Here is a 24,336-nt window from a genome sequence, read left to right as displayed (position 1 = left end):
AACACATCAAAAAATGAAGACAGAAACCAGCAACAAAAACAGGTAGCCTATATCAAAGACATCATGGAAGAACTATTGAATCTAGATTCTAGAGTAGACAGGTATTGGAGTAAAGTTCATTTAATTTAATCAACAAAAATTAATACAACAGTAATAAATATTCCGTATAAACAAAACAAAAAGAAAACAACTGCTAGAATGGCCAGTGTGTCAACAAAAACTTCAGATTAACAAATCCACAGTGCTTAAAGCATAACAGGTTCTGTCAAAAGGCTACTACAAAAATGTAAGTGAATATATTCAGCCATATTGGACAAATTACTCTTCCATCGCGAGATTTTCTTCTTGTGGCTGTGAAGTCTTGACTTTGAGCTTTGGTAAAACGAGTGCAGGATCTTCTTTGAGAGAAAGGGGATCCTTGACCAAGTGGATGCTCTGTTCCAGTTCTTTCCGTGCTTTGTCGTGCTCTCTGCGTGTATTCCCCTTCATCCTGCAAAATTATTCACACAAAAATATAAGATTTAGTATATTTTATACAAAAGCATGCAACAAATTCTATGTTTCAAACTAGTCTGCTCGAGCAGCTACTGATATATACTTAGTAAGTTAGTAGGAGGTGAGAACTGACCTGTTCTTGATATGACTCTCAGATCTCGAAGTTCGGACCTTGTCAATAGTCTTAATTGCACTCAATGTCTTCTCAGCAAGAGTCCTGTCATATCTTTCCGGCCTATTTCGCTTCCTCTCAAACTCAAAAGTAGAGTCCTAGGAACCCAAATAAACAAAGGCAGGTTGCAGAAACATCATTTAATTAAACAATAGATTGGAATGTAATATTTTGTCATCACATATTGCATCAATTTCTGTACCTGTGTCATATCCTTTCCATGCAGTTTTCGATAAGATTTGGTCCACTGAACCTTGCGAGGATTCCTCTTCATTTTAAAGTTCTTGTGACATTTGGATCTACAAAATCTAAAAATCTGCCAAGGAAACAATTTCAAAATACGGAGTAATACAGTAAACCCATATCCCAAATGACCAAAAAGAAGGGGGATACTTGATGCACTTAAGGAATTTACGATTCGTTTGGTAGCCGACCATAAATGGTGTCAATGGAAATGAATTTGTATGTAATTTGTAAGGAAAATCAACATTCATTCCCATAGTAATGCTAGTTCACTCAAAACTCAAAATTATCTCTTTTTATTCATAAATTTCCATTACCATCCATTACCATTTGAGGAGTGGTATTGGGTGGGAATGCAAATTTATAAAGAAAAACACCATGTTTGAGATAAGTTTCATTACCATGGACATTATGATGTTATTTATCTTGTCAAATAAGACTTAGATTTATTCTCATTCCCACCATTTATTACCGGCTACCAAACGGATCATTAGCCAGAAGAGTCATAGTAAAGGCAAATGAGTCCACTGCACAAATATACAGAATAAAATGCATTCAACAGTATCACTTAATTCACTTAGGATTGATATAACCAGGCTACAGGGTGAACATCGTGTGTTACCTAATTAACTAATAACCCCCCATGCAAAGTGTACGTGATACACGGTAAAATTGTACACTTTAGTTAGTTTAACAAAACTACATAGTGAATTGTGTTCCTGTTCCACGTAACAAAACGTACCAAGACTAGGTGACACCAGTGATGGCACAAAAGTGGTAATACACTGTTCAAAAGTCAAACTTCGTATGCATATTTTGCACATTAGCTTAGTAGGTAAAGTACTTAGAGATCCCAGAAGAGTACAATATCTTGATAGGACTACACAAGTAACACAATGTCAAATGAATGACAGATATCAGATAGTATGTGGCTACTGTCAACTGTCAAGAAGAAATGTTGAGGACTTGAGGCTCTTGCAAGTCTGATTAACTCGCTTCACCATATGTGTTGTTGGTTTATTGCTACAACTCATTTACACAATTCGAAATTTTGATCCAAGAGAAAGCAAGAAACAATGACTTGCACAGCTTACTATTAAATTAGTTCCGAAGTAGTTAACACATAAGGGCAGGAATGCAGGATACTTAGGCTACAAGAGACATATAAAATGTTCCCAAATACATAAATGATAATTCTTTTTGTTCACTTGCCAACTTAAAGATTGTGAATATCAACAAGTAACACTCCCCTGCAAGATGACATAAGGAGTAATCATTAACTACAGTTCTCCTTATCTACAAGGTCATGGTCATAATTAGTCAAATCTTTGACAACAAGTATTTTCTGCAGAAACAAGAAAATCAGGCATTTGATCCCAGGTGTGAGGAGAAATAGCAAACCCAACCAAGATACAATTCTAAACTTTCTGCCACATTATCCATTTTATCTCTCCACCTAGGTATCCATTGCCAAAGTTTACTTCATAACAGAACACGCCAAAAGCCCAGGGGAAAGGATACAGATACAAAATTTCCAAGTGCCACAAAGAACAATTGTTTCACAAGCATTTCAGAAAGAGAAAAGAACAAAATCTCAGCAATTTACCTTCGCATCATTACGAACAAACTGGATTCCATGGCCAGGGTATACCTGGGAAGAACAGAACCAGCACTTTTCTATTCTCATTGTGATATGCAATCAAAATACCCAACTACTGAAAACAACAAAAAAGCATTCCTTCATAACAAAATCACAAATTGCAATAAGCCAAAACAACACCATAACAAACAAAATTACTACACATATTTTCAATCTTTGAAAACCCTTCTTTAACATCTCAAACCCTAATTTACAAAAATCAATAAGTCCTTCACTCCCACCCGGCCACCCCCCAAAAAAGTGCAAATATATTTCAGCCCAAATCTCCAATAACTCAATCACCTCATCTAATTAAACATGCCAAAAACTACCCCACAAAATTCATATAAAAAATTAAATAATCCTAAACATTTTTACGCTCTTTAAACATCTCAGAACCCTAATTAAAATCAAAACCCTAAATAAATATTCCGTATGTAAATTACAGTTCTACAAACCGCCTAATCCCATAAAAATGCGCAAAGGATCATTTCAGGAGGCAAAAAAGAGAGAAAGATACCTGAGAGGTTGAGAGCACACGGGGCAGGGGAATTGGTGGAAGGGTTTTAGGGGAAGTGATGAAGAGAGATGGAGCTAAGTCGGGTCGGTTTAGATACTGTCCGATTCGGGGCTCAAGATTATTTGATTGTTTTATTGGCCCACGTACACGGTACACCATATTAATAGGCTTCTAGCCCTTCTAGGCCTGTTTCTGACTTTCTGAGTCATTACTCATTATGGGTGATTTATTCTTTAATTTTTTCGGTTTTATGAAATGCCCCAAGTTTTGAAGAAATTAAACAAATAATCCATAGGTTTCTATAATTTATAAAATACCCCTATTTCAATGCTTAATATACCAAACTCTTATTTCAAAACTTAATACTCGTACATCACATACTGACAAATTAGGTTAAAGTGTTTTTCCTTGCTTTGTATTTCTTATCATTCGTATTATATACAACCTAGTATTATCCCACGGCATTTGTAGGCCACATTAGCTTAATTACAATATTTAACTCAAAAGCCCATAACACATAATAGGCCTCAATACCCCCCCCCCCCCCTCAAGTTGGAGCATGGAGATCACAAATGCCCAACTTGCGAAGTAAGTACATAAATTGACATTTGCCCAAAGCCTTGGTGAAAATGTCGGCAAGCTGTTCATCCGTTGAAACATGACTAGGAGCAATAATACCCCCTGAATAGCATCCCGCACATAATGACAATCAATCTCAATATGCTTCGTACGTTCATGAAATACGGGATTGTGAGCAATGTGGAGAGCGGACTTACTGTCACAAAACAATGTCATGGCCCGAGGATGGTCCACCCCTAGACTGCGAAGTAAGGCCTTAAGCCACTTCAACTCCGAAGTAATGGCCGCCATAGCACGATACTCAGCTTCGGCGGAAGAGCGGGAAACAGTATGTTGTTTCTTAGTCTTCCAAGACACAGGAGAACAACCAAGAAACACGATCCAACCTGTGAGAGACCGTCGAGTTAAAGGACAACTGGCCCAATCAGAATCGCACCACCCGGTCAAGGAAAGATCACAATCAGTTCGTAGGAGAATGCCTTGCCCCGGACACCCTTTCAAGTAACGTACAACACGAATGGCTGCGTCCCAATGCTCTTGGCGCAGTTCTTGCATAAATTGAGCCAAAATGTGAACAGTATATGCCAAATCAGGACGTGTAAACGACAAATAAATTAGACGACCCAGAAGACGCCTATATCTTTCTGGATCATCTAAAACAATGCCATTTGCAAGAGCAAGAGTATGATTTTGTTCGATTGGGAAATCGGCAGGCTTCGAACCCAAGAACCCCGCCTCAGAAATAATATCAAGTGTATACTTCCTTTGGCACAAATAAATACCCTCGGGACTTCGGGCCACCTCAATGCCAAGAAAGTATTTCAAAATGCCCAAATCTTTCATATGAAAACATGCACCCAAAAATTTCTTAAAAGAGGCAATAGCGGAAGAATCATTACCAGAAATGATCAAGTCATCGACATATACAAGGACATTCAGTTGAATCTTGCCCTGATTGAGAGTGAAGAGTGAGTAATCTGAATATGACTGAAGGAAACCATAATTCTTCAAAGATGCAGCTAACTTAGCAAACCAACATCTCGGTGCTTGTTTCAAACCATACAAAGATTTCTTCAAATGACACACCATCCCGGGCTTATTCACATTGAAACCCGGTGGCAATTTCATGTATACCTCTTCATCCAAATCTCCATGCAAGAAGGCATTGTGGACATCCATCTGATGTAATTCCCAATTCTTAGCCGCCGCGACTGCAAGAAAGGCCCGAATTGTGACCATCTTGGCTACTGGAGCAAATGTCTCGTTGTAATCAATACCTTCGACCTGATGATTGCCAAAAAATCACCAATCGAGCTTTCAAGCGCTCAATTTTTCCATTGGCATGATATTTGATTTTGTACACCCATTTGCATCCAAGAGCTTTCTTTCCGGGTGGCAATTCTTCCATGACCCAAGTTTCATTGTCTTCTAAAGCTCCTATTTCTTTTTGCATCGCCTCTCTCCAACCTGCATCCTTCATGGCCTCATTGAAAGTACGAGGCTCAAGGCCTGCAAGTACAGCTGCAAGAAATATACGATGTCGCGTAGAAAATGTATTACAATTCACAAAATGTGCTATAAGGAGTACCTGAGGAGCTTGTCGAGGTCGATGAACTTGGGGAAGGACTCGAAGCTTTTACAGTGGGTGTGACAAAATCTTTGAGCAGTACGGAAGGACGCTTTATACGTAGGCCTTTACCTGAACCAAGAGGAACATCACTCGGTAGAGGAATCAAAAGATCAACACCCAAATCAGTTGAAGGTACACTGGTAGCGTCCAAAATAAATTGCCCACTAGAGGATTGGGCTTGTTGGGCCTGTGACATGAGTGGTAGTTGTTGGCTTTGCATTGAATCTAACATTTGTGGTTGTACCTGTTGTGAGGGTGAATTATTGAGCTCATTATGAGCAGACTGCTCCACGGCCACATTGTGGCCGACTTGCTCATCCCGCAAGTCACCCGCGGCACCTACTGCTTGCTCAAGAGGTATAACATCCAAAATATTATCCATATCTTCAATGAAATTAACGTCAACCTCACCACCAACTCCAATATTATTGTCACAATTTTCTAAATCATTACTAACTGTGGAATTTTTCTCAAGCTCAAACGGAAATTCGTTCTCGTGAAATTTAACATCCCGTGACACAAATATATCGCCTGTTTCCATATCATATAATTTCCAGCCCTTTTTTCCGTTAGGATAGCCCACAAAAGCACATTTTCTACTCCTAGGTGCAAATTTATTTCCTTTTGATTTTTGGTTATAAGCAAAACACAAAGACCCAAAAACCCGGAGATGATCCAAATCGGGTTCTTTATCAAACAAGACCTCAAATGGAGTTTTATTTTGCAACAAGCCCGAAGGAGTACGATTTATCAAATATACGGCACCCAAAATACACTCACCCCAAAAAGAGATAGGTAAATTTCCCTGAAACATTAATGCACGTCCAACATTAAGTATATGTTGATGTTTCCTTTCCACCCTACCATTTTGTTGGGGTGTACCCACACAAGACGTTTGAAAAATTATCCCATTTTCATCGAAATAATCTAGCATGCATTTAAACTCCGTACCATTATCACTACGCACAAATTTGACCGTTGTTTCAAATTGACGCTCAACCATAGCAAAAAAAGAGCGGAAAGCTTTATAAACTTCAGTTTTTGAATGCAATAAATACACCCAAACAGCTCTAGAAAAATCATCAACCAATGTCAAAAAATAACGTGCACCACTAGAAGAAGGAATGCTATTTCTCCCCCATAAATCACAATGTATGAGCTCAAAAATTCTACTAGCCTTGCTATCACTAACAGGAAAACTATCACGATGTTGTTTGGCTTGAGGACATATGCCACATGCTTTATTCAATTTCTTTCGATCACTACTAGGACTATTTTTAATAGCAGGAACTAACTTGAGAACTCTATCCGACGGATGACCCAAGCGACGATGCCATAACTCAAACGTAGACAAATCAGGGACGTTCACCACACACAGTTTAGGAGTCCCCCGAAAATAATAGAGTCCTTCCTTTCGTTCACCGGCTCCAATCAGGCTCCCCGAATGTTGGTCCTGTATAGCACATAAAGAGTTAGTGAATTGAACAATACAACGAGAGTCATCTATTAATTGCGACACATATATTAAATTGCATTGTAACGTGGGAACATATAACACATTTTCAAGAATTAATCCTCCAGAAAGGAAAACTTGACCCTCCATTGTTGCCACGGCTTGTGTCCCATCTGGTAAATCTACCGGACAATCTAATATAGGCCGAGTATTATTCAAGCACGAGTCATCTCCTTTAACATGATGGGATGCGCCGGTGTCAATAATCCAAGAGAGGGCCGAGTACTCACCGGTCATTCGATCCAATGATTGATTCTTAATCATATTCAAAACCACCTTGACTTGCTTAGGGTCTAGGTCTAACTCATCACCACTACTGGTACTAGGCACAACGTCAATATTACTGCTAGAACCAAAAACTGCATTAGCTCGCGCCGGTGTACGCCCACGACCACCTAGACCTGTAGCCTGCATGGAAGGGCGAGTAGTAGCAACACCCCCCTTTGTACGCCGACTACGCAACTCCTCGTACCACTCCGGTATGCCGTGGAGCTTGAAACAAGAAGTTACATCATGCCCTCCTTGCTTACAGTGAGTGCAATATAGTTTGGACTTATCTGGCCTCTCAAACCGGGACTTTGAGCGATCAGTTTGTAGTGCAAAAATAGACTGAGTTTGCACTTGCTCCTTCTCTGCTTTCCCACGTGCAATCCTGCGAGAGCGTTCTTCTTGAACAAAAGAAGAATAAGCCTCATCCAAAGAAGGAAGAGGAACACGTGACAATAGATTAGTACGAACTGGGGCATATAACTCATCGTCCACACCAATCAAGAATTGATGAAATTTCTCCTCTTCCCTATCTGTGACAAGTTTCTCATTTAATCCACAAGAACAACCACCACAACTACAAGAGTGCAACGGTTTATATTGAGCGAAATCATCAAATAAGGCCATCAAAGTTGTATGATAATCCTCCATTGACATTCCCTTAGATTGTTTACATTCGGTGATTTGAGCACGAAGTTGTTGCAACCTCGGGCCATTAGCAATATTGTACTTCTTAGCCAAAAAATCCCACAATTTCTTGGCATCATCATGATAAGGAATCGCGACAGCGACCTTGGGTTCCATACTTTTCATTATCCATGACACAATCATGGAATTGACGGTGTCCCAATCAAGGAACTTCTTCTTTTCGGTGGGTTTAGTGATTGTACCATCAACAAACACAAATTTACGGCATGATTTCAAGGAAAGCGTCATCGCCCTCGACCAAGCCAAATAGTTACTATCACCCCGTAGCAAAACGTGGGTAATTAAGTTTCCGGGCCGATCTCCGGATGAAAGGAAATACGGTGATGCGGGATCAATTTTACCAATTACCATCTTCCATAGTTGATCAAGCACAAACACACTGGTGCAAGCTTGAATTTGGGAAGAAATGAGCAGTATGAATGTGAGGAAAAAAATGAGATGTAGGGTTGCTAGGCTGCTAGCTCCGATACCATGACAAATTAGGTTAAAGTGTTTTTCCTTGCTTTGTATTTCTTATCATTCGTATTATATACAACCTAGTATTATCCCACGGCATTTGTAGGCCACGTTAGCCTAATTACAATATTTAACTCAAAAGCCCATAACACATAATAGGCCTCAATACATACCCTTATGACATGTTTGGAAACCATCATTTCATTTGAAATGATGGAATTGGCCCAAATAGGCTGTTTGGGAAATACAAGAATTTGAATTTGGAGTTGACCCAAATCCAATACCTAAAAATATAAGTCCAATATATGGCATTTGAAATCCACGTACAGATGTTGGTATTTGAAATTATATTTTTTGTCTCTTCTCTTTCTCTCCTCCCCCACCAAACTGACCCTTCCCTTTCTCTCTCCTTGGCTGCCATTGTAGCTCTGGGAACCAATTTAAACAGGCATTAAAAAAAGGAAGCATACCTTGGTGTACCTCTGGGTCATATCATTACTCATGGCGAAGCTAACTGTGTTAAATAGAGTTAGAATAGGATTAACAGATGAGAGATGGAATGTCAATGACTACTTGTGCAAACAAACCGTAACCGACATGATTTAAGAAATTGATAACGTTTTTGGGGGAAATAAATTAGTGTATAAAGGCTAATAAAGTTAGGGAGAAGATGGTGGGATCGAATTGAAGGTGAAATGGGAGTTTGATTCTGTTTCGAGGAGCAATTGAAGGTTGTTGGGAGGGTTGTAGCGATGGTGGGATCGAATTGAAGCTAATTGAAGATTGTAGATTGTCAATGCTCGTAATTTGCAAGGAGACCTCAGCTCATCAATTTGCAATGAGTGATGATTAATGCCGAGGAGGATGAAGCGGAGCTGCAGAGCTGACAGTAAGACGATGAGGGATCTCTTAGGCTGGTTTTGGTTTTTTTTCTTTATTTTTAAAAGAAGGAATATATGATTGGCCACATGTCTTTTAAGGGGTGATGAACTGATGCTTATGTGTCCGCCACGTGTTTTCATAACATTGTTGCTTACGTGTCCTTAAAATAGAGATGGTTATCTTTTTTAAATACTAGTTATTGATTGTTCTAAACGGTTAAACTAAAATTGCAAAGGGAAGGATGAAATATTGAGGTGACTTATTATGTATTAAATGAATAATTGATTATGTATTCTTAGCCACATGTCTTCTAAGTGGTGATGATTATGTGTCCGCCACGTGTCTTCAAAATGGTGTTGCTTACGTGTCCTTGAAATGGAGTTGGTTTTTTTTATTGGCTAGGTATTGATTTCCCCTATTCCCAGCTCCACGTACATGAAAAACAGAGAAATAGCTAAAATTAGAGCCCAAAATACATGCATCTTCTATCATGAGATTCATGGGTGTCCTCTCGTTGTTCCTGGCTCGTATTGCCTTCACACCATTGACATCATCACACTCAAACTCTAGCTCATTGAACCCCAAATCACGAGCCACCATTAGCACAAAACGTGTTGCCATTACCTCTGCAAGATTAGTTTTCCAGCTTGCATTAATCCTCCTCACACCCACTGCCAACAACCCCGTATCACTTCCTATCACTGCTCCCATACCAATTACCCCTCCCACCATCACATCTACGTCCACATTGAGCCTCACCTTCCCTTGCTCCGATACTTGCCACCCCACTCTCGTTGGCACAATCACAGATAAGGCATGACAAAGAACAGCCTTTGCATACTCGCCATAATTCTGCCTCTAGATCCGTAATTACCCCATTTTCTCTCTCTTCCCTTGTTTTTATGATCCGAAAATTCTCCAAATAACCGATTTTTCTAGAGTTCAGCCAATTCTAGGTCAAAACCTTGATTTTAGTTTTCTGGGTTTCACCAATCGCATTTGAAATATTCAAAATTCTGGAAAAATTGATCATCAGTAGATGTTTAAGGGGGAAAAGAGAGAGAGAGAGAGAGAGAGAGAGAGAGAGAGAGAGAGAGAGAGAGAGAGAGATGAGTAGTGATAAGGAAGGAGTGAAGCTAGACGACGAGAAAATTGCAGAATTGAGGGAGATTTTTCGGGCACTTGATCGAAACAACGATGAAATATTGACTCAATTAGAGTTAGCGTTGTTGCGATCATTAGGGTTGAAACCCAACGAAGATCAGGTGGAAGCCCTAGTTCAAGAAGCAGATAAGAACATCAATGGAATGATTGAATTTTTGGAGTTTATTTACCTGGTATACCCTGATTTAATCCCAACAAAATGCCCAATTAGCCATTCCAAGCTGTTTGACATTGAAATATTTTTGTTTTGAAGAGAGTAGAAATGGCAGGAGTGAGAAAGAAGAAGAAGATGAAGTGAAAAATTGGAAAACTGGGAAGAAGATGGGTTGTACAACATAGAGTAGAGGAGAGAGGAGAAGAGAGAATTTTTTTTTTTTAAAATAAGTAGTTAAATGTAGAATATTTGGGTGAGTAAGGGCATAAAGGTAAAGTAACATTAACGGAGCACTAACAACCGTCTGTCTAGGGACATTTGGTGCACTTAAGTTTTAATAGGGAACTAGATTAGATCCCGTGCACGCACGGATTTTGACAATTTTTTCACAAAATATTTAATTGAACATCTCCCAAACTATTACACAGTTATAACATTTTTAACATACTCTGCATATTTAAAATGCTATTATGGTAATTTGATCAAAATATTGAGTGATATGTTTTCTATTATTAATATAGCGATTTGACTAAAATATTACTAATTTAGAATAATTATTATTACGACGTAGCTATTATTGCCATAATTTATAAACTTAATTTTGTTTCCATACATAAATAGTTAATTAAAAAAAGGTAGAGAATAAAAATAAAATAAAATAGATACACTTTTTTAGGAAAATGGTTTTTGGCGGGAAAAAATTGCACCAGAAATTGACACGTGTCATTCCTGGTGTCTCTTTTATTATATAGTACTCCCTCCGTTTCAAAATGTTTGTTACGTTTGGATTTAGGCACGTTTATTAACGTATAATTAAGATTTTTTTTTTAATTTTAAATGTTCTAGATTCCATCATAAATCTCATTCCATCTTTCCAAATTCTGACATTTATTATTCTCTTTGAATATAGTGCAAATCTGTTTTCATCTTTTATTAAAAAAAATACACCTCAATCCACTAATTATTGAAACAACCAATAAGATTGTTCTATTATCAAAATGAACCAATAATTAAAAAGCACACAGATTGCTAACTTGTCATAATGTGACTTTTGGTTGCATGAGATTTATTGAGTTGAAATGTTGGACCAATTAGAAATAAAAGTTGACTCAAAAAATAATAATAGTAACAAGTTTATAAATAGAAAGATTCTTTATGTAACAAATATTTTGAAACACTATTAAAGGAATACGTAACAAAAATTTTGAAATGAAGGGAGTAATAGATAATACTAGCTTTTGAGCCCGTTCAAAGAACGAGCGGTTGTATAGTGGTTTTTCCGGGTGATGATAAAGGTCGCAAGTTGCGACAACATTTAGTTGTCGCAATCTTACGTGTCGAAGTTTAATGGGTACGTATAGGCGCCACGTATGCTACGAGTCATCATAATATTTTTACTATCAATGCAAAATTTTTACTATGAAAACATGTAAATAAGGTAATTGATATAAAGAAAGAAACAAATTGGAATTTTAAGATTTTCGTACCTTTATTTTAAACATGTATAATAGGATATATAAGTTAAATATTTTATATTCCAATTTAAATCATGACACATAAGCATGCATGTCATCATTGTGACATAGCTTAAAGGTCGCATGTTGCGACCTTTATCATTTTCGATTTAGTTTATCTTTTTAAGTTATAATTTTATTGAGCTTGTGATTTTAGAGAGAATATATATGATTTAAATAGATGTAAATTTTGAAAATTGAAATATACAAACTTTTCTATAAGGCGGTCTTACATAAAAGACCATATTGGTATCATATAAGTTAAGCAATGGAACCAATTAGTTAATCACTTGAATTAATTAGTTAAGCATTGAAACCAATTAGTTAAGCAAATGAATTAATTAGTTAAGTAATTGAATCAATTAATTAAGCAATGTAACCAATTAGTTAAGAAATAGAACCAATTAGTAAAGCAACCAAAGTGGTCTTTTCGGTAAGGCGGTCTTACACAAAAGTTGCCGATTGAAATAATACATAAATTAAATAGTGTATTAATATTGATTGTTAATCGGGAAGAGGGAGTGGAAAATGTTGAATGAATAGATTGGTGAATTGATGTTGTATGAGGAAGATGGAGTGAAAGAGGCGATTGGAGTTGTATAATACGAAGTATATCAAACAACAAAGAAAAAATAAAAAACCAAATTGATGGAGAAAGAATGAATGACATGTGTCATCTAATCAAATGTGATTTCCTTTTTATAGACTAGGTATAGATGTTTTTTTTGGAAATATAACGGGTATTTGTGCGTTCCGTGAAAACTAGAGACATTTCATGAACTTTTTTTTTTTTTTTTTCTGTACGAAAATTGAACCCTTAAGCAAAAATAGGAAAAGAAGGTTTTGGAGAGGGTTTTGCAGTTCAAACTGTACAGCGTTCAAGAAAGATAAAACAGCGCAACAATGGCAGCATCACTCGGCGGAAGATCGACACTAATCCGCACCATTTGTAGAAAACCACCGTCAATCCCAACTTCACCGCGATTCTCCATTTCACCACTGTCTCCTCCTCCCATCTTCCTCCGTCGTACTCCAATTTCCCCTTCCCCCTCACCCTCTTCATTCAGGTATACTTACATTTCTACACTCCCTCTCTCTTTCTATCGTACTTTATCTCTCCACTTCAATCGAATTCTGATACTCTAATTGATATTGTTGAATTGGAAGGTTGCGGCGAGAGTTGTGCTCTCTGCTTCCGGCTTATAGTGCTATTGCGTCGGCTTGTCTTGTCTCCCGGCTTCCTGATGGACTTGATTCCTCCGCTGAATGTAAGTCGATTTTCGATTTCTTGACGAAAATGATATAATTTTGATTAATTGGATCTCAAATTAAGGAGAAATGACTGTTCGATCGTAGTGATTTATATTAGTACTTTAGTTATACATGTTAATTGCAGTGAATTTGTTGGGATTAGGTTTTCAGTAGGTTTATGCAATGGGTGTATTGTATAACGAGCATAATGATCCCGAACAAATGAAAGTTGAAATTTTGTGATTAAGCTTGTATACAAGTATATAATACACTGATGGTATACAAGTTATTGCGATGCTGTTTTAGACCTATTGACTTTTAGGCCTAATGGTGGGAGTAATACTTGTTCTTTAAAATTTAACTCAGTATTAGCCCACAAGAGAGTGGTTATGACTTATGAGTCTTATGGATTCTGTCAGTGACATTTTATTTTTATGAGTTTAAATTTATTGGACCAATGGAAACAAGCAGAGAACTGAACGTAGTACTTTGACTTGTTTCCGTGAACTAAATATGAATTACACGTAGAATTGACATCGGATTTAGTTAGCTTCTAGTAGCATTAGGTAGCCAGTTATCAATGTTTAAGATTAAATTGTAATCAGTAGTTCGCATGTCTTTCACTTCCTTGATTATGATAAGTATGGAAATTTTAAGAAAAAGTTCATATGGTTTCTTGATAAAGGAGACAGAGGAAATAGGTGTCATGTACTCGGTAACATTGATGTACATATGAGAATGCTTTGTCATGGTGTATGGTTCGAGTATTTTGACATCAAATCGTGCGGCGCGCTCTTGCCTATGGGGCGGCAAGGGCGCAAGCCTTGTGCCGTTGTGCGGAAAGTGAATCTCAAGGCTTGGGGAAGCTACTTGATTCAGAATGGGCACTCTTGCCTATCAGCGACAAGAGCAAGGGTCGATCGGGGAGCTTGTGTGCGCACAACAGGTGTAAGCGGACCGTCGACGAGAATGTATCTGTTTTGGGGGACTTTGTTGAGTCTTGAAAAACTTCAAAACATGCGACAACAAAATATCTATAAAGGATAACAACAACGCAAGTAATTAAGTAAAGACAACTTCTGATGAGAGGTATTGGTCCATACCCCTCATAGAGATTTATTTTGAATTAGCTTTAAACTTCCTATGAACGCTGAATTGACAAATACATAATAACTCTATCTAAAGCCTAAAAAACTATTATTAAGGTCCTAAAAAGCAACAGATAAGAAAAATACAAGTAAAGGAAGCCAGGAAGGTTGGATTCTAACACATGGAGTGTCTTAGATTTTGCATACTGCTAAGACCGTGTTAAATATCAAACTGATTTTAGTTCAACCCCACCAAAATTTGTAAGAATTCGACAAATAAAACAAAAAGAGGATTGAGGCAAGCGATATGACTGTATTGATGAATTCAAGGTGAAATACACGACTAATAAATCATTCGCGAGGAAAGGAATAGCCCTCTCCCGACACTATAATTCAATTATCACTTCTCAAAGGACGCCTTTCTCTTACTACAACTTGTCTATTTATTACATTAGTGCCTTGCACAATACTCTAGGCTGTAACTAAATCTCACCGAATTCCACAAAATACCCATGTAACAAACCCAGAGCATATTTTCTTTGTCATTCCACACTTCCCCCTGGCTTACGTGTTACGTTACGTGTTATGTGTGAATGACAGGGGGCATGTATTGATTTCTTGCATTTCCCCTCACCTTGTTTGCCACCTTGTCCTCAAGGTGAAACGAGGGAAATCTCAGTGCAGCCTGAGGCGTGTCCTCCTACATGGCTTCAAAGACTGCATGTTCTTCCACTTAAGCATGTACACCACAGACCAATCTCCTTGTAGGGAATATTCGTGACTCCAACACCTTCTCAGGGTCACCCTAAAGGACCATCCCTGCTGTGTAATCTCTGGGTGGTAACTTGCACATTTCCAATAACCTTCTTGAGTTTTGAGATGTGGTCATGTGGGTACTGGATGAATTCTTGTGGGTTGGTAAGTCAAGTATTTATTGCGTTATTGCCATCATTCCTCACCAATACCACTCAGAACCCATTCTCTGGTATGTCTTGAAGCCCCCCCATGGAATAATCATGATACTATTACTCCCTCGAAAGATTTGCAGTCAACTTGGAACTTTTAGGAAACACTTCCATGCCCTTGTACTTGAGTATACCTTGATCCACCACCATAGAATACCTTTTACGTGTATTACTCAGACCTTACTCTTACTTGATGGTATCCAAGTTTTAAGTCAACAGCACCACATAACTCATCAAGTAATTTATCTTATCTATAATAGGGTATTTGTCAGGAACTGTTACCTTGTTAAGAGCTCCAAAATGTGAAATTTCCATGCTCTGTCCTCCTTCACCAATAAGATTAGATGGGAAAAGGGTTACTTCACAGTTGGGTGATCCTAGGCTGAAGTATCTCATGAATGTGCTTCTTAATCTTGTCTTTTTGAATGATCCCAGCCTGAGGTATTGCTTCGCTACTCCTTCCAATTCACATAGCTCTATGCAAATGACACATTCTTCTTTTATGCCTTGTTGGAGCTCAAGAGTGAAATGTTGATTGTTAGGGTCGTGTGGTTCAATATTAATACTTAGAAGGAAAGTACTAGAAAACCCTTCCCTTGTTTTTTTTGTTTGTTGACAACAAGATTGTTTTTTATTTTTGTTTGTGTTTGTTTGGTTGTCAAAGACTGGAAATAGGGGAATATAAACCTTTCCTCCTCATCACAACTCACTAGTTCTTTTGAAGCCTGTACACATGTGTATAAGAAAGCGCGCCTAGGGGCAAGTAGATAAGGTTTAAGCTCCTCTCTTGGCCTAGGCGATGCAAATGCAATGTCAAAGAAGCGCATGTGGAGTGCAACAAAAGGCGCACAACTGTTTGTTTTTACCAAAATGTTTAATTTTTATTAAGTGCATCTCACTTCCATGAGGCAAGGATCTCTGTTGTCTTTAGCTTTTTTTTGTAAATTGTTGTTCATCACTATGGAGAAGGGTGAAGATCTCGGAGAACCAGTTTGGATTTATGCCCGGGAGATCAACTAGTTATAAGACAACTAATGGAGAATTATCGAGATAAAAAGAAGGATTTACATATGGTTTTCATTGATTTGGAGAAGGCGTATGATAAGATACCGAGGGAAATTCTTTGGTGGGCTTTAAGTTGGAAAGGAATTTCGCAGAAGTATATTGATATAATCAAGGACATGTATGAGGGAGTTAGCACGAGTTTGCAAACTAGTGTTGGTAAGACCAAAGAATTTCCCATCACGATTGGAGTACATCAAGGTTCCGCACTTAGCCTGTTTCTTTTTGCTATAGTAATGGACGAATTGACGAGGTCAATTCAAGATGGTATATCATGGTACATGATGTAATGATATTGTGGATGTAATGATATTGTGTTGATTGATGAAACCAAAGGAGTACAAAGTAAGTTGGAATTATGGAGGCAAACTTTGGAATCTCGAGGTTTTAGGCTGAGTAGGAACAAGACAAAGTATATGAAGTTAAGTTTTTAATGGATCCCAAAATTTGGAGACAGGTTGGTTGAAGGGGAAGAGTGCCATGGAGTTCCTATGTGATCCAGGCATGCCCCAAAGATTGAAGGGAAAATTCTACCGCACGGCAATTAGACCGGCGTTGTTATACGGCAGTGCAGTGAAACATTGTCACGTGCATAAGATGAATGCGACAGAGATGCGCATGTTACGTTGGGTGTGTGGGCATGCAAGAAAAGATCGATTGAGTAATGAAATTATTAGGAAGAAAGTAGGGGTTGCACCGATTGAGTTTAAGATGATGGAAAATCATTTAAGATGGTTTGGACATGTAAGAAGAAGATCAAGTGATGCCCGTGTTAAGAGGCTAGAAGGGTGGCAAAGTGATAGGATTGCAAGGGGTAGGGGAAGACCAAAGAAAATTTGGAGGAAGGTGATTGATCATGATATGAGCTTACTTGGGATTGAGGAAAATATGACGTTGGTTAGGTTAGAGTGGAGGGAGAGAATATACGTTGATGACTTGAATTGACTTATATATCTTCCATTACGACTCTCTTAGTTTTCATCTTGAATTTTTTTTTTTTCTTCCGTCTTTTCTTGGCTTCCTTTTATATGCTTTTTTAAATGTACCTAATTTATTTATTTCTCCTGATTTTTATTTTTGATTCTTTGCGTTTTAAATTTTACCTTTTTACTATCCCTTATGATATTTTCTTTAATATATATATATATATATATATATATATATATATATATATATAGGCTTAGACTCAGGTGAGAAGTACATATTAGATGAGAAGCGTGAGAAACAATCTTAGCCATTAAATCAAACAGATCAAACGGCTCTCGTTACATGCGCCTCATTTGGCAAATTGGAAAATACATGAACTTTTCCTTATATCTAGCGGAATTAGATATTTTGAGATGCGTGCAAACAATGCTTTACTCCCCATTCTACTCCACTGTTGCCCCGTATAATCTTTTTTCCTTAATTTCCAATTTCAATGGTTGTTGTTTCAATATCCACCCTCCAAATTAATCAAAAACTCCCCAATGGCCATGAATTCCCGTTGACAAATGTTGAATACGACCTTAAGTTTTTTATAAGCTTGTTTTATGATCTAAATATTTTGACTTATTGCCGTAATTCGCAGTGGCCAGTGGGAACAATGGTGGGTAATAGTAACAGAGACATACAAAATTCTAGTAGGAAATTTATGTAATGTGGAACAATGGTGGTTGTTGTTTCAATATCCACCCTCCAAATTAATCAAAAACTCCTCCAATGGCCATGAATTCCCGTTGACAAATGTTGAATACGACCTTAAGTTTTTTATAAGCTTGTTTTATGATCTAAATATTTTGACTTATTGCCGTAATTCGCAGTGGCCAGTGGGAACAATGGTGGGTAATAGTAACAGAGACATACAAAATTCTAGTAGGAAATTTATATAATGTGGATAATTGTTTCATTTGTAGGTAGATGATAGAAGTTTTTGTCAATTTTTTTAGGAACTTTGATCTTTCTATGTTCAGTTTAAGGGGTTGAGTGACGAACGAGATGAGGGGATTCATGTTTATATAATCAGGGAGCCAAAGGTTGAGTGTATGTGTTTAAATTTTTACCTCGTGCCCAATTTTAAAAGGAGATTGAAGTATTTGCAATTTATGTCCAGTGTATCTGTAATGTATCTCTAGCATCTATCCAATGTATCTGCAATTATGATGTATCTCAAATACATTTTAGATGTATCTCTAATGCAAATTAAATGTATCTGGCTTTTTTTTATAATGTATTTGCATTTTTATGGACGGGATGAGAAAGATGAAGATGGAGGAGTTATTTTGGTCTGGTATGGCAAGATTGAGGAAGGGAGTAGATGAGGTAGGAGACAACGATCATGGGAAACTTGCCAGTTGTAGACGGAGTATTACATTTAAGCCCAAACATTTAAAGCCAGCTGTACACTGAGTACTTCGTTAAAAGCCCAGACATTTAAAGCCGCACGATCTACTTGATCCGATGGCTGATACAACTTCTCACCCTTCTCATTTTAACTACTCTTCTCACCGGATCCCACCCCTATATATATTCTTCATATTTTACTTTCATTATTTTCACTTTCCCCCCTTCTTTGTTTATTCTTTTAACTTGTCGCTCCTTTCTTGTTTGATTGGTCACAAATCACAATGATGATCTCCTATGTCGATTCATGTTAGCCGGCCCCAAATCATGTTTGGGACTAAGTTGTTGTTGTTGTTGTTGTTGTTGTAGTGTTGTTGTTGTTGTTGTGGTGTTGTTGTTTACGTTTATTCCTTGTATTGTTGTTTACATTTATTCCTAGTAGACAAGAAGTGGTAAGAGATAGGGGTTTTCGGAGGGCAGATAGTGGGGTTGAGGTTGTTTGATCTTTTGGTTTTGGGAGGTGGAGTTAGGGGGTGTTGGTTGTTGCTACAGTGGTAGAGGTGGTGGGAGATGGCGTCATGGTGATCAAGGATTGTGGGTACTACGGGGTGGTGTTGCTTGGCACATGTCGAGTTAGGTTAGAATCAGTAATGAATAAATGAAAGGCTGCATGGTTAACTTGGTGAATATAGCTTGGAGATGGTAGTGAACTTTGGTAGTTGTGGCTTGGGGATAGTGGCATGACCAGTGTTACCCGGAACGAGGTACGTTGGCACGTTCCACGAACCGGGTTCGTTCGTCCCGCAACGCCCTTGAAACGCGGCCAGGTTCGTTGAATTTGGCGATCCGGAACTTTGAAAACCTAGATCCGGAAATTGAAGGTGAAAAACAAGAAATTCTGCTACAAGATGTCGAGGCTTTTGGTCGCGAGGTTGAGGCGAGTCTAGGGGAGTGAACATTGTCGTCTCCGACGTTCATCTTGCCGGTCGGAGGCCGCGTTTCCAGTTCTGGTAGAACTGAAAAATCGGAGCTTCTTTTAAGTAGCAGACGAGGAAAATGAAAGGTTTTCTTTCCCCTTTAAAATTGAAATAAACAATTTTAATAAATGGGAATCTTGGGAAAATCATAATTTTTTTTATTGGGAATGGTTAGTTTACTTTCTGAGTTACTTTTGGGCAAATGATAAAGACTCTTTAGTTTTTTTTTTTTTTTTGGGAACCCCACATGACTTTACTTTTTGACAATATCATTTATTTATTATTTGAATGTATTTTACCTTTTTATCCGCTATTCCTTTTAACTTTTAACTTCATACTTTATAAATAAGATTAATTTCACTACTAATTTTTTTTTAAAAGACCAACGTTCCGAGACTCTAGAGGCGGCATTCCGCGTTCTCGTACCACGTTCCGAAACGTCCCACATTCCATGTAACATTGGGCGTGACAATATAGTGTGAAAGCCAAAACCAAACTGGGGTAATCCAAGTCCTAGAGAATGGTGAGGAATCATAGGTATTAGGGGTAAAGTTAAGTTGTTAACCACTCCTATCACGAAAATTAAATTCGAGAAAGGAAATAAAAAAGAAAAAAAGTTAACTATAAAATGACAAAACAACGGAAAGAAAAAGAATAATTTCTTTCCCCAAGACCAAATGAATTTTTAATCCTTTTTGCAAGTGACTCTATGCTATCTATTGATTCTGAATAAATTATTAAAGACCTTTGTAATTCTTCACTTCTATACTACTAACAACTCTTCCCGATTCATGGTTCACCTTTGAATGTAGGGGTTTATTTTGTTTGGCTATGTAAAGAATTTGATGGTGAACTTTCCTTTTCAGCCCTGAAAACCTCTAAGCTTGATTTTCTTCTATGTTGTTGTAGGAGAGTTAGTGGAAGTAGGGGTGAGCACAACCTAGAAATCGGAACCGGAACCGGAACCGGAACCTACTGCCAGGTTCCTGAAAAATGAGAATCAGAACCTGTTGCAACAGGTTATGGTTCAGGGTACCTGTGTTTTAAAGATTTAAATAAATCATGACTAAGTTATTAAAAAAATTAATTTATGATTTGGGCTCAAATTGTTTTATAGTTTGGGCTTAAATTGTAATTCTATATTTATATTTTCCAAAACTGAGCTTGATTATTTTATGTTTTGGGCTTATATAGCATTTTTATTTGGTACCGGTTCCAGATTTTGAGTACCCAATATTTGAATCGATGAACAGGGTACACTCGTTCCAAAAAATTGACAACCGCAACCGGAACCGGAACCGGAAAATGTGTTCAGGTTGGTTCCGAACCGCAGGTTCTTAACAGGTTGCAGTTCTGATTCAAGATACTCTAACTTTTTGCTCACCCCTAAGTGGAGGGGCAGTTATGTAAATTTAACTAGGAATAGCAGGATGTGGCTATATGCATCTAATACCTGCATATATTTCTTGTCCCCTAAATGCTGGAAGATTTGCGTATTTGTATTTGTGACTTCCATCATGTACTCAAGCAGTCATGCAGTCGTATCTCTGCCCCTTTTGGTTATAATCCTTACATTCTACTTTGTATTTAAGTTAGTGACAGCTTCTTTCTGCTCTCGGTATCTGATTATATGGTGTAGCTATTATATCTTGTTTGGCCAACATATCCGTTCTTAGGAATGATGCTCTTGCATTTAGGTGTCATGAAACTGCCTGTTTGATTGGGATCAGCTATTTGTCCTTAGTTTCCTCTTATTTGGCTTGACCTTTTTGTATTAGTTTTCCTGTCTCCCCCTTGTCGCCTGGTTTGCTGGTTTTTCGTGTGTCTCTGCAATAGGCGTTGTACACTATACTGGGTGGGAAATGAACAAGGCTTACGTTAGATCACTCCTGATCCCTTACCACCCCAAAGCAGAGGTTTTAGTTTTTATTTAACATACTAGTACTGAGAAGATTAAGAATATACTATCTGTAGCTAACACGATTGTTGTGTTCCGCTACTTGTCCATATCTTGAACACCAGTCTTGAACACCATGTTGCTTCCTTTGATTTGAGATTAAACTGTTGAAGTTGCATATTGTACAAGTTTATCATCTGTGGCTGTCAAACGATAAAACTAATAGTGGTACAGAACCTTCAGTATTCTTAGTGCTGGTATATTCTCAAGTTAGGCCCTTATATTGGCATGCTATCTCAAGGCTATTGCTTGGTGTTTGAAACCGTACCCTATTTCATTCAACACCGGCAAGCTCACAACCACTCCACATTGCAAAGGGAAAGATTTAAGCAGTTTACTCAGGCAGTGATATGGCTTTTATCTGGCTTGTACTATTTGCATAACTGTGCTCACCATTGTATGTTTTTGTATAAGTTTAATCTGTGTTACTTCGACACGTCTGTTTTGGCCCATACCCGTGTCGACCAGACCTGATACTGTTAATTTAAACTTATGCAAAGACATACACGATGCTTTAAGTTATTAACATCTCCTATCTAAGATGTTTGATAAGGAAGTTAACAAATTATCTCATTAGTGCCATTTGTAAAGCATACATTATCTAGGACTAATTTGCAAACTAGGTGTTGAGTAACTAAGATTAATACTTTCCGTCTATGCTATAGTTAGTAATTGGACACTGCTATGTTGCTTCATCTTCATATGTATTCACATTATCTCTTCTATGTTAACATTTTGCATCACTGGACATGTTTGACGAGCTATAAATAAATACTATAGACTGGCAAACTTTATATACTAAAATAGCCGCTACCTTTTCTCACAGGTAGATTTGCCAACTATGTCAGTCCCATCTAGAAGCAGGGTAGTCAACTGGGTGCTCCCTTGTGCAAGTAAAGGAGCTGCTCTTTCTTTCTACACTTCTAGTTGTATTAAGGTATCTTTTTATATTGCTTTTTGGTGTTATTGTTTACCATGAAAATTTAGATCTAGCATATAGATATATTCTTACAAGGTTTTAGGTAGTGAGCATTTATGTACACAGTCCAATTTTGATACAAGAAATGTCATCTTGAAGATAGATGCTTTACCAAATTCCAAGCCAAATTATATCTTTTGAGCTTCTACTGCATTTTTGTATGGATTAAACTTCTTGCGAATAATTGAAGTTAGCTACTTTCCCTTTCCATTTAACTATTTACCTTGTGTTGGGGGGTCGATGTGGAAGGTGGCTGCTTATTAGTTGTTTGGTTGCTAGCTATGTTAACCGAGCCCTCTTTCAGCCCAAGTACATGTGACTGAAATTAACCGAATCCTACACTCGACCTGGACCTGGACCCACTCTAACACTACCACTAGTCTGAGTAATGTAGTTTGCATGTTATGGGGTAGAAAGAAATATCAAAAGTTACGTTCCCAATGATTGTATTGTAAGAAATATGACTGAAATTGACTCCTAGAACTGAAGAAGCAGTAATATAAGCCAGTTGCCCATTGTCCTAAATCAGCTGGGCGGACGTGAGAATTTGAGATGTGAGAAGTTTGAGAGAACTGTTGCATTGAGCTGTAGATAGAATGTGAGTAATATTTTGTGAGTCAGATGGGGATAGATGCATTTTCGAGGGAGCAAAAATCTGCATTTACAGTGGATTTTATTCAAGTTGTCTGACATATCGTGTGTTGGAGCCCACCTAGAAAATTTCTAATGCTGTCTAGTCTATTGAAAGTAGGCTCCGCGGAACAGTTCCCGTATTGAGGTTGTGAAGTCCATAATAATGTTAACCAAGCAATTGGGTTGCTGAGCATGTTGCACTAGATCTGGTGACAGTCCGGTTGCTGGAGCATGCTTCACTAGATCTGATGACAATTGGGTTGTTTGAGATTTGATAGTAGGACTGGGGAGTGGGGACTGGCAGTGGGCTGTGCTGTGTCATTTCCCCAAAACCTCGCCCCAGACTCAGAGTCAGTCACGGCCAGCATCTTTGTGTCTCGTGCCTGGCAATGCCAAATTCGTGCTGGTTCATGCCTACTTTTTGCCGGCTCGTCCCATTGCTTTCTCCACTTAATATTTGATGAAGACGTTTTTGAGGCCTGATATGAAAATCATAGTTTTAGCTAGTAGTAAATGTAAAGTCAGTATGTTGAACCAATCAAACAAATGAAACATTTGAAAGGAGGAGAGAAGCGAGATAATAGAGTCAAAATCTGATTTATAGATTCTTTTTTGCCCCTTGTATTGTTTTACTACCTGATCATATTAGGGAGGGAGGGAAAGTTTCATTAACACTCGAAAGGTGAGTTATGAGTTTATATTCTCTATTATATCCCCGTTGCGATCTTTACTCCCAAGGACATTTTGTCTACTTATAATGTGTAAAGTACCGAGCATGCTGCATGTTAGATGTTTAGGGTCTTGGCAGATAGTAGCTGGTCTTAAAGTTGCCAGAGCTATTCTACTATCTATTGCTGTTTAGAGCAACATTTGGATTTAAATGTTTGGAACTTACAAGGAATACGATCATATACGAAGTACTTCGTATATTATACTGTAGCGAATTGACTACTCCGTATACAATACACATTTTGTACCTGAGTAGTAGAGTTCGTAGTCTGTTTACATATTGAGATTTGAGAAGAACAACTGCAAAATTATTTTTATTGTTATCGTTTTACTCCTGTTTATAAATAATTTCGCACCAAGTATTATTTCTAATCATTAGAAAATTAGAATATGTTTAATTTTTCTCTTCCTCTCCAACTATTCTAGTCGAAGTATTT

At 37.8% G+C, this 24,336-nt stretch overlaps 2 protein-coding genes across 3 annotated transcripts; one reads left to right on the top strand and one right to left on the bottom strand.

The window, feature by feature from the left end:
- Positions 1-104: 104 nt before the first annotated feature.
- Positions 105-3,221, bottom strand: LOC110790164 (probable ribosome biogenesis protein RLP24). Of its 2 annotated transcripts, none has more exons than XM_021994939.2 (5): positions 3,070-3,221; positions 2,517-2,625; positions 870-983; positions 629-765; positions 105-490 (listed from the first exon to the last, which is right to left on the bottom strand). In XM_021994939.2, the coding sequence occupies exons 2-5, from the start codon at positions 2,595-2,597 to the stop codon at positions 319-321; spliced, it is 504 nt and encodes a 167-aa protein (XP_021850631.1). In that variant the 5' UTR covers positions 2,598-2,625; positions 3,070-3,221; the 3' UTR covers positions 105-318. The 2 variants fall into 2 exon arrangements, with proteins under 2 accessions (XP_021850631.1, XP_021850632.1); XM_021994940.2 differs by having other exon boundaries at positions 2,517-2,622; positions 3,070-3,199.
- A 9,512-nt stretch (positions 3,222-12,733) lies between these two features.
- On the top strand, positions 12,734-22,752 carry LOC130472392 (uncharacterized). Its single transcript, XM_056843140.1, has 4 exons — positions 12,734-13,003; positions 13,104-13,204; positions 20,855-20,916; positions 22,385-22,752. Exons 1-4 carry the CDS (start codon positions 12,840-12,842, stop codon positions 22,535-22,537), a joined length of 480 nt encoding a protein of 159 aa, XP_056699118.1. The 5' UTR covers positions 12,734-12,839; the 3' UTR covers positions 22,538-22,752.
- The last annotated feature ends 1,584 nt before the right edge of the window (positions 22,753-24,336 follow it).

The sequence above is a fragment of the Spinacia oleracea genome, chromosome 4 (genome assembly GCF_020520425.1).
Source record: "Spinacia oleracea cultivar Varoflay chromosome 4, BTI_SOV_V1, whole genome shotgun sequence".
Lineage (NCBI taxonomy): Eukaryota > Viridiplantae > Streptophyta > Magnoliopsida > Caryophyllales > Amaranthaceae > Spinacia > Spinacia oleracea.
The sequence above is the reverse complement of the archived record's forward strand: the minus strand, read 5'-3'. Positions and strand labels throughout refer to the sequence as shown.